Source organism: Vicugna pacos, chromosome 7, assembly GCF_048564905.1.
Source record: "Vicugna pacos chromosome 7, VicPac4, whole genome shotgun sequence".
NCBI lineage: Eukaryota > Metazoa > Chordata > Mammalia > Artiodactyla > Camelidae > Vicugna > Vicugna pacos.
The window spans coordinates 15,496,824-15,515,096 of record NC_132993.1 but is presented as its reverse complement, the minus strand read 5'-3'; the positions used below and the strand labels follow the sequence as shown (position 1 = coordinate 15,515,096).

At 42.0% G+C, this 18,273-nt stretch overlaps 1 protein-coding gene across 2 annotated transcripts in view; it reads right to left on the bottom strand.

Annotated features, from left to right (window-relative positions):
• Positions 1–14,261: 14,261 nt before the first annotated feature.
• Positions 14,262–18,273, bottom strand: part of MTPN (myotrophin) — a 56,839-nt gene continuing 52,827 nt past the window's right edge. For both annotated transcript variants that reach the window (XM_072964387.1, XM_006213101.4), the window contains one exon: positions 14,262–17,492. In XM_072964387.1, coding sequence (XP_072820488.1) covers positions 17,406–17,492 — 87 coding nt within the window. In that variant the 3' untranslated portion in view covers positions 14,262–17,405. The remainder of the gene's footprint in view (positions 17,493–18,273) is intronic.

Genomic DNA, 18,273 nt, shown 5'->3' with positions numbered 1-18,273 from the left:
CTCTGAACTCCCTGGACTTGGGGTTTGATGTCTGATATTAATCTGGGGAAATTCTCAGTCATTCCTGTTTCGAATATTTCTTCTGCTCCTTTCTCCTTCTTCCCCTTCTGATGTTCCCATTATGCACAGAGTATACCTTTCATGGTTGTGCCATAGTCCTTGGATATTCTAGGGCTTTTTTGGCAGTCTTTGTTCTCTTTGCTTTCTGGTTTGGGGATTCTATTGGTATACGCTCTAGCGCAGAGATTCTTTTCTCAGCTGTGTCCAATCTACTAATGAACCCTTCAAAGGCATTCTTCATTTCTGTCACAGTGTTTTTTCAATCTCTCGCATCTCTTTTTTGGTTCTTCCTAGGATTTCCATCTCTCTGCTCACATTGCCCATCTGTTCCTGCACGCTGTCTGCTTTATCCATCAGGGCCCTTAGTGTGTTAATCATAGTTGTTTTAAATTCCTGGCCTGATAATTCCAACATTGCTGCTGTGTCTGGTTCTAATACTTGCTCTGTCTCTTCAAACTGTGTTTTCTGCCTTTTGGTTCGCCTTGTAATTTTTTCTTGATAGCAAGACATGATGTACCAGGTTAAAAGAAGTATTGTAAAGAGGACTTTAGTAACGGGGTGATGAGGTGTGGCTGGAGAGCAAGTCCTATAATTAGGTCTTAGTGTTTTAGTGAGTTTGTGCCTCTGGACCGTGGACTTCACAAGTGTTTCTCAGTTTTCGTCTCCTTTCTTAGGTGGGACCTGGTGGCTAGAGTGGGCGGGAGCTGGGTACTTCTGTTCTCTCACAGGGAAGCTAGAGCCAGCTGGAGCTGGGTGCTTCCCTGCCCCGGGTCATTTAGGCTTCGATAACACCCCCAGCAGGTCCGGCTTTGGTTAACTGCTTTCACCTGAGGGCGTGCCTTGTTGAAAGCCCGGCATGCTCTGGTGAATTTATAAATGGTTCCTTTTCCTCTCCCTCTTCTGGAAGCTCCCAGGATTTTTCATGAGTTTGCTGAAGAAACCTGGTTGAGCTCCCAGAGGTAAATCTCACAGTGTTTTGGGAGCCCCCTGCCCATGACTTGGTCACCCTGAGGTTTTTAACTGTCCGAGTTGCCCACATCGAGCCTCCGGGAGCTCGTTAACTGCAGGTTCTCCTACCTGGGCACTGGTCCCTGCTGCGGCTTCTCCTGAGTCTCGGCTCTGGTAAGTTTGTGACTCCCTGTATTCCCTTATCCTTCTCTCTAGTCTTCAGGGCAGTGTTTTGCCCTGGGTCCTCTGCTCGTTTACTGAATCAAGAAGAGTTGTTGATTTTTCAGCCTGTTTAGCTCTTTACTTGTTGGGTGGGATGGAGTGGTGACTTCTAAGCTCCTTACAAGTGGAAGTGGAAACTGAAGGCTTCCCCTCTTTCTTCTTTGGCTTCTAATTACCGTCCAAGGTTGGATTCCCCCACACTGCACCTCTCCTTCCCCCATCCTAATCCTCTAATCATGGCCAGAGGATGTGTATTCTGAAGGCCAAGGCCAAGAAAATAGCTAGCTATCTCTCAAGGGGGCTAATTCGCATGGTTTAGAGGATGTGGCTAGAAGTGGGCAGGGGAGGGCTGTGGTAGGCTGACAGAGCTGAAAGAGCAGTAATCTTCCTCTGGGCTCCTTCCCCTCTTCTGACCCTCAGAGTCACATGGTGACCCCTGCAGTCGCTCTGGGTGTGGCGTCTTGGAGATATGGATGACTTCCCTGATGAGCAAAGGTCTTCCACCCTGCAAAAGCTCGGGCTGCCTAAAAAGCCCACTGCACAGGCCTGTCACCTGAAGATCTGTGACAGCACATTAGCCTGTTGGACTCTGTGGGAAGGAGCTGGCACTTTGAGTTATCAAGCACCCCTGTGAACAGGAGAGGACAGGAACTCCCCCACCTGGCATTTGTAGTGGCAAATCATGTCTTGGAAAGCTTTCAGGCTTCTCAGCACTGGCAAAATCCTGGGGAGAGGCGGTCAGCCAACTATCATTTATTTATGCTTTCAAAGGGCTCTGGAAACACAGGTAACAATGGGGTAGAAGAACAAGCCCTGTCATGTGTTATTAAATAGGAAGCCTGATAGCGGGGAGGGGGCTCCCCTCTCCGATGGGTCATGGGGGGCTAATAAGGCTCCCTGAGGCTCCAGGCTGGGGCCCTTCTAATGACTCACTAGTGAGGCTACTGGAGAAAGAGAGTGGCATTTTTCTCCCCCTCTTCAGCCACCTTTGTCTGAGGAACTTTATGGTATTTTATTAGCAATTTCTTTAAAAGGAGGTGGATCCTGATTTACTTGGGATGGACCCAGAGCAGATATACCTGAAGGCTGGATTTTAAAAATGAATGAAGTAAAATATTTATTGAAAGTTTATGAACTTCCAGACACTCTGGGGGGCACTGGGGACACAAAGATTAAAACAATGGCCCCTGGCATGTAGCTCCCAGCCTACCTGGGTGTTCCAGGTCAAGGGCAGAGCATGTGTCAAGGCTACTGGATCAATTAATCTACAAGTATTTTTAGATTATTTGTATGCTCAAGGGAGGCAAAAAAATTCATAGCCTAGTTTTCAGGGGGCTAATGACTGATAGGAAGGCAGAAATAAATCCACTTGGTAGAGTGTAAGGAATCACGGGCAGCCGGACTTGGAAGAAGGGCCAGGTCTGTGTAGATTGGAGTTTAGAAAAGGTCATGAAGAAATAGTGGGAGATACATTTGCAAGGGGACGATGACATGGGGAAGGGCCTCAGGAGCTGGGCTTAAAGAATTGAACTTGATTGGGTGAGAGAATAGGGAGCCATTGAAGGTTTTAGAAGAGAAGAGGGCTGTCAGTTCCCTAGGGCTGCCCTAACAATAGCACAAACTGGATCCCTTAACACAACAGATATGTATTGTCTTGTAGTTCCAGAGGCCAGGAATCAAGGCACGTGCAGGGCCATGCTCCCTCTAAGACTGGGTAGAATCCTTCCCTGTCTCTGCCTAGCTCCAGGTGGTGGCCATCCATTCTTGGCGTTCCTTGGCTTGCAGCTGCCTCCCTCCAGTCTCTGCCTCCATCTTCACGTGGTGTTCTCCCCTTCACAGCTAAACATCTTAGAAGGACACAGGTTATACTGGCTTAGGGGACCATCCTACTCCAGTATGACCTCATCTTAACTAATTCCATCTGCCACCCTATTTCCAAAGAAAATCACGTTCTGAGGTACTGGGGGTTGGGACTTGAACATTTACCTTTTCAGAGAACATAATTCAACCCATAACAGTGATGAATCCGTGGAAGTGGGACAATGATAAGGTTGGTCTAAATGGAGTGTGTTAATTGACTGATTGATATGGGAGGGCCTTTCTGCTGGGGGATGGGACAGTATCAGGGCCAGCAAGGGGCGGGCGTAGGGCACCAGTGTGAATGGAGAGTTAAACTTGGCCATGGAGGGTTTTTATGGAAGAAATGACTGTAAGAGAAGATGAAACGAAGGGTGTATAATCAAGCAGTTTTGGCTGGGTTCTATCTACATGATTAAAAGAATATTGTGATATACATTCAAATAATTGATTTTTGTAAACATTGTATTTAGCAGGAATGAAATGTTTTCTTTTTGGCGGTGGGAGGGCAGTGAAGATCATAGGTTTAGGTTTGGATGGAGAAGGCAGTTGGAGGTCAGGGCCCAGAGCTTGGGTGAAATTTCAAGAAAGCTGTGGATCTGGGACTTATTCTCTGGGGGACACTCCTGGAGCCCTTGCGTTTTTGTCTACCCCTGACCTGGCTTTTGCGTTAGTTTCTTGCTTTGATGTTGAACATCTGTGTAAGGAACACTTCTAGTTGTGTACAACTCCTCTTTGCAATAGGGTGGAGACTTCTGTCGTAACAGATGAGCACTGGGTGCATTGGGTCGATGGTGTGACGGGCATTTTGCGGGGACTGCCTCCTTGAGAATGAGGTGAGATAATACTGCTTTAGGAGTTAGGATGTGGAAGGATTCTATCAAGTTGGCCTGAAATTCTTGTTTCTGGGGTGTCCCTGCTCATGCCTCTACACTCCTGGAACCTTCACTTGTTGGGATTGGAAACAGGATGTTTTCAGATCTCCTAAAACCTCACAAAACTGCTTTCTCAAAACATATTGTCTGTCTTTAAACATTTTGAATCATTTCATAACCACCTTGTGTTGCAAAATCGGTGCTTACATCAGGGCTGTCAGCGCTTTCTTCTTGCTTGGTTACCTGCGTGTTTGACTCCATTAGTCAATCCAGTTTAAATCCGGCTCACTGGCACTGCTCATCAGCTGCTCACATTAGTCTGTGGGGGCCTGGGTGGTCTTAATGGAACCTTATTAGACCCATTAAGCAGCACCGGGGAGGAAGCAGGAATGAGGACCTCTTAATTCAATTTTTGTTGGATGGATTTACTTATTTACAAAGAACTTGATCACTGGTGTCAGAACTGTGTCTGGGCTCCTGGGAATCGCATTTCAGCTCAGCCACATGTGAGCACAACAAACCTGGACAAGTTCCTCTAGGCTGCAAGTTCGTCTGTAAAGAGCTGGCGTGTCTCAACGGGTGCCAGTTCGGACATAACACAGTGTGAGCAAAGGAAGTGCTTCTCTGCGGGGGTCCGCATGAGTTCAGCCTCAGCAGCCCCTCATCCTGTACCTGGCATCTGCTTCCACACCCTCCCCTTTGTCATATTAACCCCACAGGCTTATGAAAGCTTGTATTTTTTCCTTCTTAACAAGGAGACAATGACTTCAAAGAGAAAGAATGGGGCCAAAAGTATGGATGTGATTTTTGGCAAAAAAGAATTGTCACATTAATTCATGACATGGCAAATCTCTAAACATAATTCTTCCCTAAAATATGTCAGGAAGCACAAGGCAGTCTAACTCAAATAAATAATTATGGCAGGAGAAAAACAATAATGCAGAGATTTCCCCTTTGTTCAACATGCCACAATTTAGGAGGCATATTAAGTCATGTATTTGACTCTCATAGTAAGATAGTGAATATCTCAGAAAAAAGGGGATAAATTTAATCAAATGAAAATGTTCTGGGACAGAGGTATTAGATTTTTTAAAGACTTCCTAATATTTAATCAGTAAGACCTCCTTTTAAAATATAGCCCTTTAATTAGGAGTTTGGGATTAACAGATACACATTTCTGTATATAAAATAAATAAATGACAAGGACCGACTCTTTAGCACAGAGAACTATATTCAATTTCTTGTAATGAGCTATAATGGAAAAGAAACTGAAAAAGAAAAAGTTTAAGTACAACTGAATCGTTTTGCTATGCATCTGAAAGTAACATTGTAAACTGACTACCCTTCAATAAAAAGCAAATATTAAAAACATACCCCTTTAATTTTAAATGAGAGACTTTAGACTTCTAAAAGATAATCCACTGGGTCACACAGTCAAAATGTGTGCTATTTGGTTTGGTTATCACTGGAGAAGAATTCCCTCTTTTCCTCGAAATCATCAAACCTCAGCCATGCCTCCTGAGTGAACCGTTGCTTGTGGCAACTGGGTGGCAGATATCTAGGTTTTAATTGAGGTTTGTACTGATTCTTAGCAGCTCTTTTCATGATTATAATAATAACATGCAACAAGATTTAAACTCATCGCTACTGAGATGAGATCAACTCGGGATTTGTGTAATGGCGCACACAGAAAGAAAAGGGGGAGTAAGAAAGATGACAAGCGCTTTGTGCTCAGTGTGAGGTGTAGATATTAGAAAACACATCCTCCTTGGGTCGATGAAGCCTGGGGGCTCCGTGCCTAATTGGTAAAGCAAGCTAAGCTCTGATGGTCTTCTCCCTGGACTTGGAAGCATTGGTAGCTCCTTCCAGAGACAGCTGTGTGGTCCCATTAGGGCAATCTAGTTAGAGAGCTTGGGTAGGGCCCTGCCGCTGCCCCTTGGTTAGTGAGCACACACAGTGCAGGGAGATGGCATAGAAGCATCGCTGGCAGGGACATTAGTGGGGTGCCAGGCGATCCCGGACCCTCCCCCACCACCCTGAGAGCCTGCTTAATGCCTAGTCTGGTCTCAACACCACGGCCACCAACCACCTCCCCCCCCCCCCCCCCCCGCGTCTCAGCCTGCATCAGCGTCACACAACACAATAAACCAGAATGTGGAAAAAGTCTAACTACATGGAACTTTATTACCTGAGGCCAAAACATTTCCTTCGAAGGCATGAACCCATGGAGCAGTACAGACCTGAGTAAGATACAGGTGCTTGCCCTCGGCTAGCCAGGAGGGCCTCCGGCACCCTACGATGTGCTCCCCGACCCAGCTTGTCCCTTTCTGTCCAGCGCACATCAGCATCTGCAGTGGTTTTCTTTAGAGGTAGACTTTGTCTTTTCTCTCCCCCTAGGATGTCATCCCTATCTGGGCAGGAGTCATGTCAGTTTACCACATTCATCATTTTCTTGTTGTATCTGCAGAGCCCACAATAGTGCCTGACACATTTATAGACACTCAATAAATACTTGTTGAATGGATGAGCTCACATGTTACAGAACTATCACCCTACCTACCTTCTTGCCCCTGTTACCCGAGGCATTTCTTAAGCTTTTGGAGCCACAGTGGCTGGGATGGGTCTTAAGAAGGCTGCTTTGAAATGATTCCACAGGTCTTGGTTGAGAGAGTGCTGGGAAGAGGTAAAAAACTAAGTGTGAGGGAACTTTTGCTGCCGCGGTCATTCTGGACACAGCCCTCAGGCCCACACCCTGCTGGCCATAGGTGAGGGGCCCCGCCTTCACATCTGGGCCAACACAGGCTCACCTGGCAGTTAGTGTGAGACTCACAGATGAGAGTCTTAGCCCTTGTGGCTCTTCTTTATTCCATTCATGCTGCCCCCTTTTCCCACCCCAACCCCATACTATTTAGGCCATTATTTTGCCTTTAAGCCACTAGCTGGGCACAGGTGTTTGGCTCATACCAGCAAATCCCCATTAGCCTTTGACTCCTCCAGGAGGCAAAAAGAAAAACCTACAAGGATGTGAGAGACTCTGGGCAGATAGAGAGGGAGAAAAAGGATTCTGCAGAAACACAGAGAGTTTATTGTTTATTATTTATAGCATCTAACCTTTCCTAGACAGAGGCCAAAGGTTTTGCTTTTAATCTATTTTGCTTTTCTTTAAGAGTTTGAAAGAAAGGGAAATCCTGGGCCCTTCAATGCAGTTGCTTATATCTCACAGGTGTGTGTATTTAAAAGAAATCATTTCCCTTTTAATCATGTTCTTGTCCCCAGGCGATGTTACTGATCCCTCATCAGGAAATGTCTTTCATCTAGAGTGTTTCATGCAGCAGTAGATGGCTGATCCAATACCACCCCAAGCCCAGTGGCCTAAACAACCACTGTGTATTTGTTCACGATTCTGCAGTTTGAACGGGGTCCAGCTAGTGGCTCTCCTGCTGAGCTCACCTGGGGTCACTCAGGGCTGCAGTTATTTGGAGGCTCAGCTCGGGGCTGGAAAGTGCAAGCTAGCCTCCCTCAGCTGGCTGGCTGTTAGGCGGGGCTGTTGGCCGGGTTGCCTCAGTCCTTCACATGGCCTCCCCTCAGGTATAACTCTGAACTTCCCAAGCTGAGGTCCAAGCAGCCAAGCCCCTGTAAATAAGCACCTGTTCGCACCTCTGCTGGTTCCGCGTCTAATATCCCATTCGGCCCCGGCAAGCCACACGGCCAAGGCCAAGAGTCAGTGTGGGAAAGGGTTACACAAGGGCGTGGGTACCCAGACGTGATTCACTGGGGACCATGACAGTAACAGTGTACCCTGGGTGTCAAGAGACGTGCGTTATTTCTGGGTTTGGCTTTTCATTTGCGTCAACCAACACATTACATTTTCCTGTGACTTTGCTCCTCGGTCTCGGCCAGTCTTACAGGGTTTTCATCAACCTTTCCCAGCTAAACATCTATATCAGGAGTTGGCAGACTTTTCTCATCAAGGGCCAGAGTAAATATTTTAGGTTTTGTGAGTCATATAGTCTCTGTTGCAAGTACTCACCTCTGCTGTTGAAGTGTGGAAGCGGCCATAGAGAATCTGCAAGAGAATGGGTATAAGTTATGTTCCAATAAAACTTTATCGACAAAAAAAAAAAAAAAGAAAAAAAGGTAGTGGGATAGGTTTGGCCTGTGGGCCATAATTTGCTGATTCTATCCCATAGTAATTCTAGACTGCCCCAGGAAAGTATATTATATTCAAGTATTGCTATTTCTTGAACTGAAAATTAAATGTCATCTTTGAAGACTTTGATTCAGTCATGGGAAGTGATTGATAAATGCATATTATTTTTCATCTGTTTAAAATCATAAACATAAAAACATTAAGTTCATAATCATATTTTTAAGTATCTTTTCAGAACTTGTAAAACGGTGTTTGTTGAATAAAATGCCATGAGCTGGTTCAGTGAAAGTTGGAGAGGCAATATAAGGGGAAGAGCACAAATTTTAGAGTCAGACTACCTGAGTTTAAACTCAGCCTACCACTAACTGGCTGTGTGAACATATACAAATTATTTGACCTCTCTGAGCTTTAGTTCTCTTATTTGAAAACAAATGACAATAGTTCTACCTCATAGGGTTTAAAAAAGTTTTTTTTTAATTTTTAAAAATTTTTATTGAAGTATAGTCAGTTTACAATGTTGTGTCAATTTCTGGTGTACAGCATAATGTTTCAGTCATACATATACATACAGATATTCCTTTTCATATTCTTTTTCATTATAGGTTAGTACAAGATATTGAATATAGTTTCCTGTGACATACAGTATAAACTTGTTGTTTATCTATTTTATATATAGTACTTAGTATCTGTAAATCTTGAACTCCCAATTTATCCCTTCCCACCCCTTCCTGCTACCAGTAACCTTGTTTGTTTTCTATGTCTGTGAGTCTGTTTCTGTTTTGTAAATAGGTTCATTTTTTTTTAGATTCCACATATAAGTGATATCATATGGCATTTTTCTCTCTTTTTAACTTACTTCACTTAGAATGACAATCTCCAGGTCCATCCATGTTGCTGCAAATGGCATTATTTTATTATTTTTTAATGGCTGAGTAGTGTTCTATTGTATAAATATACCACAATTTCTTTATCCAGTCATCTGTCAGTGAACATTTAGGTTGTTTCCATGTCTTGGCTATTGTCAGTAGGGCTGCTAGGAACACTGGGGTGCATGTGTCTTTTCGAATTAAAGTTCCCCCTGGATATATGCCCAGGAGAGGGATTGCTGGATCATATGGTAAATCTATTTTCAGTCTTTTGCTACCTCATGGGGTTTTTATGAAGATTAAATTAATCAGTTCACATGAAATACTTAGCATGGTGCCCAGACCACAGTAAAAGCTCAGTTAAAATGGTTAAACAAACACTAAAATGTCATAAAACTCTAACTCCCTTAAATAGTAACTTTGGATAACCATGGAAATATGATAGGGTTCTCAGGTTCACAGTGTTGTAGTTTAGTTTCAAGAACTTTTTAACTTTAATTTGTTAGAACTAATAGGCAAGTTCAGTAAAGTCAAAGGATACAGAAATCAACCTACAAAAATAAGTTGCATTTCTCTATACAAAAAAATATCCAAAAGGAAATTAATTAAATAACTCAGTTTACAACAGCATAAAAAGGAATAAAATACTTAGGAATAAACTTAACCAAAGAGGTGAAAGACTTGTACACTAAAATCTACAAAACATCAATAAAAGAAATATAGTCAGATGGAAGGATGTCCTGTGTTCATGGACTGGAAGAATTAATATTGTTAAAATGTCCATAGTTTCCAAAGATTCAATGCAATCCTTATCGAAATCCCAATGACATTTTTACAAGAACAGAAAAATAATCTTAAAATTCATTTAGAACCACAAAAGAATAGCCAAAGAAATTTTGAGCCAGAACAAAGCTGGAACCATTCCCTGATTTCAAAACATATTGCAAAGCTAGAGTAATCAAAATAGTTTTGTACTGGCATAGAAACAGACATATAGACCATGGAATAGAAGAACCCAGAAATAAACCCTTACATATACCTATGATCAACTAATATTTCACAAGGGAGCCAAGAATGCTCAATGGGGAAAGATAGTCTCTTCAATAAATGGTGTTGGGAAAACTAGATACCCACATACAAAAGAACATAATTCTTACCTCACTTCATATACAAAAGTCAACTCAAAGGGGATCAAAGACTTAAACACCAACCCCAAAAACATAGGGAAGAAGCTTCTGACATTGAATTGGACGATAGTTTCTTTGATATGACACAGGCAACAAAAACAAGACACGTGGGACTACATCACACTAAAAGGCTGCTGCACAGCAAAAGAAATCATCAACAAAGCGAAAAGGCAACCTATACAATAGGAGAAAATACTTACAGACCATGTATCTGATAAGGGGTTAATATCCAAATATATAAACAAAACCCTTTAACTCAATAACGAACTCCCAAATAACTTGATTAAAAAAATGGGCAAAGGACCTGAATTGGCATTTCTCCAAAGAAGACATACAGATGGCCAACAGAGCTATGAAAAGGAACTCATTGTCACCAATCATCAGGGAAATGCAAATCAGAACCACAATGAGATATCACCTCACACCTGTTATGATGGCTACTATCAAAACAGAAAGCCCATGAAGGACAAATGTTGGCAAGGTTGTGGAGAAAAGGGAACCCTTGTATGTTGTTGGTGGGAATGTAAATTGGTGCAGCTACTATGGAAAACAATATGGAGGTTCCTCAAAATATTAAAAATGGAATTACCAGTTGATGCAGCAATCCCATTTCTGGGTATATAGCCAAAGCAAGTGAGATCTAGATCTCAAAAAGATAGTTGATCTATATTCCCACGTTCCTTGTTGCATTATTCATGATAGCCAAGACACGGAAACAACCTTAATGTTCTTTGACATACAAATGGATAAAGAACATATGGTGTGTGTATATAGGTGTGTGTGTGTGTGTGTGTGTGTGTGTGTGTATGTATATATATATATATATGGTGTAGGATTATTCAGCCTTGAAAAAAGAAGGAAATTCTGCCATTTGCAGCAACATAGATGGACCTTGAGGTCATTACGCTAAGTAAAATAAGCCAGACACAGGACAAATAATGTACGATCTCAGTTATGTGTGAAATCTAAAATAGTCCAACTCATAGAAGCAAAGATAGAACAGAGGTTGCCAAGGGCTAGGGGACGGGGGGACATAGGGAGTTTTTGGTTAAAGGTTATAAAGTTTCAGTATGCAAAATAAATAAGTTCTGAGATCTGCTGGTAAGAAGCGGAAAAAAAGGCACAAAGGCCGCAGAACCTCCGAGTTTTCTGGGAATGGGTATGAGCATTGATTTTGGATATCTGGGTGAGAACAACTTTCACTCTTCATTTAATTTGAAGGCGTGTGGGCTCTAAAATCGGAAAGAACTAAATTGTACAGATCCTGAGCTGTTTACTGGCTGTGAGCAAGTTACTTAACTTCTCTTAGTCTCTCTCTCACTCTCTTTTAAAACACATTAATTGTAGAAATTGAATAAGGAAATGTAAAAAATTTCTCTGCACAACTCCTAGCTGTCATCTAATAACTAAAAAATTTTTTTCTAGTAAAATTAATGTAATTAACTTAGATCTGAGTACTTTCAAGCCTACTGAGATTTGACTAGCAAGTCACCAGCAGTGGCACATCGCTAGATTTGGTGGCCTGACACAGGGGATGTGTATAAACGTATGGGACATTATTAGGTATTAGGAGGAGGATACACAGATATATGATACATTTTCAGATTTGTTAGTAAAACCATAGAATAGCACACATTCTTTAAAAAAAAAAGTTATCTGGTAGTATCCTCAAAGCCAGCATCCAGTTGCCAGGAATTGTCTACGCATTCTCCTCCTTTGTGACAAGATGCTGTGGCCTACCAACCGGTGACCCATCATTCTATCCAAACCATGTAAATAAGATCGCCCTCGCTGCTGCAGCTGCTGAATGCCTAGAGGTTGCTAGGGTGACCAGACAATCCTCTGTTTTGTTTCTCAGCGTACAACTAGCTGTGCTTTAGCGTATGCCACAATAGCCTGGTGACCTGCATCTGACCCCATATGGGGTCAGCATTTCCTCAGCGAATCCTTGTGACTGCGATGTTCGTCCCCGCTTTGTTGATTTGGGTTTGCCGTATCAATAGTACTTAGAAGGCTGCTCAGCCAATGATCTGGGTACAATGACACTTAGGTGTAGCTCCATGGTCCTGATAGTAATCCTTTAGCCAGGATTTACTAAAACAAAGTCTCTCACATTAGACTGTACAATGGTTTGACATTATAGTTCAGAACACAGTGGATGTCTACTATGGACCACATGCTATTAAAGCTGCTGATAAATTCTATTTCCACATCAGTAATTGTATTTCAATGAAGTAAAAGCCTTGAAGAAAAATATCCTATGGCTGATGTGTGATGATCTGGTTAGTGTCTGGGGAAGACAGTGGACCTGAAACAGGAAAATGGTTAGTTGGCACAGAGGTGGCTGTTCCCGAGCCAGTGGCACGCCCACTGCCACGGAGAATCCATAGTCACAGCGCTGATGCCAGCACAGCGCAGTAGGGCTGAGAAAGCAGCAATGGGTCTCCCGGAGAGGGGCTCCCCTGCTGCGGGACCGACAGGCAGAAGCCAGCAGGGGCACAGCTAAGTGCCTGGAGCCATCCGGTGACCTGCAACGTGGCAGGCACGAGATAAGGAGATCATGACCTACCTCCCGAAATTCCTTGCATGCTCCCCTTACCCCACTTTGGAATTCAAAGGACTTGGGCAAGGCTCAAGCTGCAGCAGTTCAGCCAAGTGGATATAACTCTGGGCTGATGTGGACCATGGAAATACTGTCCACAGCAATTGATGGGACACCCTTCATGGAAAAAACCCTAATAATGAAGTCATTCTTATCCGCGTCACATCTTTGGAGCCATTGTTGTATCCTGACTTCTTTTGCCCAGAATATCACTGAAGCTCATCTTAAGATTTTCTTGGGTGTCCAGTGTTGCTGTACGTGCGTTAGCAGTTTCTGCCTACTACAGATTCTCTCTAGGAAGCCACCCTTGATGACATCAGATTCACAGGCTTTTTGACTATTTCTCCTCCTGTTTACGGTCTTGTACAAACTTGTGTGTGGTGGAGTCATCTGGAGAGCTTGTTAAAACAGACTGCTGGGCCCGACCTGAGTTTGATTCATTAGACCTGGGCTGGGCACTTCTATCAAGTTCTCAGGACATAGTGATGTGGCTAGTCCAGGGACATTTTGAGAATCATTAGTCTTGCAGAAAGAGGGGGAAAAAATCTAACAGTCTGACATACTGTATTGTGTGGAAGTTCTGTGATAGCTGTTCTAATCACAAAAGAATTTCGTATCAACTCCCAGCTCTCCTTCCTCCGGGTGTTCCTTCTGTTGACGTGTAACTGGTCTGCTCTTCAATGATTATATATAGGGCTCTGTTCCCTTTAAAATATATTTAAACAGTTTTATAGACCTTAATTCTCGTGATAACTTCATTGCTTAAAAAACTTTCTATGGACACTCCCAACCTACAGCCACAGCTGTTACCTCCCTTTTATGCTTCTGCTGACATGAAAGTTCTGAAAGACAGCTTTTGATGTATTTTAGCATCTGTACACATTTCTTTTTTCCACCATTAGTGGACTTTTTACTTCTAGAAGTAAACTATCTGCAATTCTTAAGGTGTCGACGAGATCGTGACAGAAACCAAACTAATTTATATGTAGTCTTGTTCAGTTTTTTTGATGTTCAAAGTGACTTAATGTTAAGTAGAAAATTTGTCCTAAAAAGACCACGAAGTGCTCGTGGTCAAGTGAGTTTGGATAATACAAACCTCCAAGGAATGTGTGGCAACCTGAGCAAAAAAATAAGCACAGGAAAGGACAAGAGGTTCATCATGACCCTGTTTTCTTTAGCACCTATTAAGATCCTGACACTCTAGCACATCCTGCGACAGCTTGCTCCCAGTCACTGCTGAACATTTATTACAGTCACACAATTTGTATTAGGAAACTGACAGAAAAAGCAAAACTTCCCAATAAATAGTATAGTTTATTTCAATTAAATCTTTCCTATGTCTTATTTTCCTTCCACTTACTTTCTTCTAGAAGTAGGGCAAAGGGGGAAATCTTTAGATTAATTAAAATGAGTCAAACTACTGAAATGGTTGCAGAGAAGCCTAGAAAAAGGAAGGTGACAGTAACTGAGTGAGAAAAATGCTGACACACTGACTGTAGCACAATTCAAGTTTATTCCATTTGTTCTTGCAACACAAAACTTAAACACAGTATTATTTAGCATTCTGATGTACATGAACTAGGATAATATGAGAAACCCAATTGTGTCAAATGTATTACATTATGGGAAAAATGAACTAAAATATATCAAAATGCACAAAGCACTAGTCTTCCTCCATTACTGCTTAGAAAGATATGATTGTTTCTCCATTTACAAAATAGAATCAGGACAATTTAAATTTTTTAAATTCTGCATGCAAAACACTGCAATTGCTTATGTAGGAGGGCACTCTCACCAGCTTCTTCTATACACAATCGATTATACAATATTGCATGGAAGAAAACAGCAGCTCAGTTGAAGTTTTAGGGAAAAAAATCAAATAGGTGCATACAGATTTGGAATCCATTATTTGGGGGAAAGAAATCAATGGATGAAGGACCTACTTGCTTGCAGCTTCCACACACTGCACCTACCGACCCCCTCCTCCGTGCCCCGCTGGGTATCGAAGGTGAGCTGTGCAGAGAACCACTTGGTCGACCTGGGTGCTGTAGCTGAATAGTTCGTCTACAAACCCCAGTCTGAAGCTGCACGGGGAAGTGGTTAGTATACTAACGCAGACAGGTAAACCACCTGTCTTCACTTGATATAGTGCATACGAAATGACTGACTTAATACAAAACTACAGAACATGCAAGATTTTTTCTGAGATGTTAAATATTACTTCAGTGGAGAACAAAACTTATTTAACCTTTTACTAATGCATGTAGTACCAAAAAGCAGACAAGGTTTTAGCTTCCTTTACTCAAAATATGAACATTAAGTGTCGTGAATTTCTCTGCCAAGTGGTTCAGAAATACATCATAAATAACCTAGTTAAAAAAAATTGTAAACCATCTTGGTCAGTCTATTCTATGTTTATCTGTTATTTTCTCAAGCAACCGCCTCATAATTATGGGTTTACAAAATGGCTGAGAAAGAAGAGGGAAGGCGAAGTAGCCTCTACTGCATTACAAGGAACATCAGGATAAACTGTACAGAGAATCGCATGGTCTCTAGACCAGGTGGACTGTAGAAGGCAGACGAGGTTTGGGAATGACAGGACGGTGCACACTCTGCGGTAGCCAACTACAAAAACACTGGGAAAGTAAAGATAGGGACTGCGTAGAGGGTAAAATCCAAGCCTTTAAAAGAGCAGTATGCCAAGAGGTGAAAACAAAGACAACAAAACAACTTGTCACTATGTTGACAGTTACAGACTGATAGAGTGCCCTCATCTTCAGTGAGGATGGCTCCGTGGTTCAGTTCAGTGATGTTATAAAGTACTGATTACTGACTTTTAATCCAACTCTGGTAGGCTGCATTAAGACAGTAGAATTAAGCCAAGTGTATCAAAGTATTGAAACCAGCATTTTGTGATTGTTTTCTTGAACATCGGAAAATTACAGGGCTAGGCTAGTTGTAAGTGAAAATGCCACAGGATAAAAAAGGGCTCATGGGGAAAAGTACACGCACAAATAAACCCACACACTAACCAACCAATCAGCCACTGGTCAGTAAGATTTGTTACTGGCCAGGCTGACTGTTCTTGATACTGGTTTAACCCTGCTGTAGAATGCTACATTGCCTTAAAAAAACCATCATTAATTCTTTATTATCCACAATCTGAATGCAAGCCCCTAACCCATCCTCCCCTCCCTTTTAAAAATTTGAGGTACATTCAATTATTGCATGACATGGCTAAGGAAAAACCCTAATATTACTAATATTTTTAGTAAACTAATGTGGATGACAAGTCAAAGGAATTTTGATGTTTTATATGCAAGACGGCAAATTTAAGGGCGTATGTTTTAATTAGCTGCACTGCTCACAAACATTTAAAAATGTGTCTAAATTTTTCTGCAGGTCATAAGAACACTGTTTCAGGGCACTGTATTTTAAGAACACAGAATACAATTTGAAGGTGTCACACTATATGCAACGCATAATATAGAAAAGAAACAAAAATATATTATGCAGGTGGGTTGCCATACGTTCAGCAGGAGCCTATCAACAACTCAGGGAAACCTGGTAACAAGCATATTTTTGAAGGGATGGGGTTAAATTTATCCAAACAGTAAATCTCCCCCCATTGATAGCTTTGGTGCAATAAGTAATCAGCATCCAAGATGGGTCTGAGAGAGGCATTTCAAAGAATGTTCCTTGATTCTTCAAACGTAACAGAGGCCAATCCATTCAAATAGCAAATGAAGAAAATCCATAGGTACTAAGACAACTGTTCTTTCTTTAAATGATACTAACAGGCTTATGGCTATGATTCTATTTTAAAATCCCCTTTTACTACCAGCAGGAGTTTGCAAGTGTTTCAATGTTATATAAATGTCTGAATCTAGAGGAGAAAAAAAAAATGCATACTGGAATGATTTCTCCTCCAGACTTCTAAAATTTGAGATTTTATAAATAAAACTAGTCAGTTTTATCTAAAGATACATGAAATCCATGTGAAGGGCGAGAGGAAATCCAAAGTTCAGCCGTCCAGCAGTTTAGGAGTGTGCCCCTCCTCGTCTTAACTGAGCTTCCACATAAAGCTGAGTCACCGAGGGAAGATTTGGTCACCAACCACAGGCAGCGCTCTTAACTACGCCGGGAGATCCCACTAGAGTGCGTCTTAAGGCAGAAGGCTATAGCTAATTGCTTATCTCAGCACCCTAAGTTACATCACAGCAGCCACTACTGCACACACAATAGGGCTGCCAAATATGTAGAGTCGGCCTTGGTATAATCAGACCCTCAACGCAATCTAATAAAATTAGCTAGGGAGCTGAAAAGGTCAAATGTTACTGGTATGTTTTGTCCTTGCTCTCCCTTGGGGATAAGCTGTGTATTTTACTGGAAATGGAAAAGAGGCTGACCTGATCAGGAATCCTAGTAAAAGCCTGATCTCGTTTTTTTTCCTCTCCTCCCAAACATTGTTTTTTTTTTTTTTCTGGTAGTCTGATTTGTTATGAATTTCTCTCTCCCCTCACCCTTCTTAAAGTATTTTAGCTGAAGAAGCTGGCAGATAGAGAGTGACAGACAGACAGGCAGCAGTGTGAGGCCACAGGAGAGTCATTCTTCCAGAGCTGTTAACCCATCCGTCCATCACTGAAGAAGGGCTTTGATTGCCTGGTTGTCAGTGGCTTCAAAGGCAGTCAGTCCATCTGGACCTTTCACAGTCTTATCAGCACCCTGGAAAAGAGAGGAAAGGGCCTTTACCATTAAATGAGCCCACAACCGAGAGAGGAGAATGCGAGGCTACGTTATTTGACACAGGCAAAACTGCTTTATTACCAGAATCCATTCTAATGAAGGAAAATCCCCAAACAGGGGGCAAGATTATGGATTAGACTGTAAAAATACCAGATGATTTTTCAGGAACTAGAAATTGTAAACTACAATCACAATTTGTCAATAACATAGGCAATGACTGGCTTTTATTTATACTATCATATATTTACCCAGTTAGCAAAGCTTTATAAAAGCATATACTTATGTGTACTATAAAACAGGGAGGGTGGGAGGGAAATCACTTCTGCTAAAGAAGAAAGTATTACTGTGCAAAATTATTTTTCTTCTTTGAAACACCTTTTGGAGAGTGCTTAAGTATTACACATATATTTCTAAAACCCAGAACTTACAAATCTTTTATTTTTAGACAAATTTCTAGAGAGAATGTACAATACTGGTCATTATACCTACAAAACCTTGGCCCTACGTGACTGGGACGTGGACCAGGAAAGGAGTGGCCCAGCTATACTTTAAGGAAACCCCCTCTAGCCTGCTCTGCACGCTTCCTGTGAGGGTGCTGTTCTGGAACATTTCACCTGCAACATGGCACTTTAGGTTTGAGAGTGTGTACACACACCTTTGTGCCTATAGTTTTTGTCTCCCCTCATTAGAATAAAAATTCAATGGGAGTAGAAATCTTGTTCATATTTCCCACTACTGTGTCCCCAGTATCTAGAAAAGT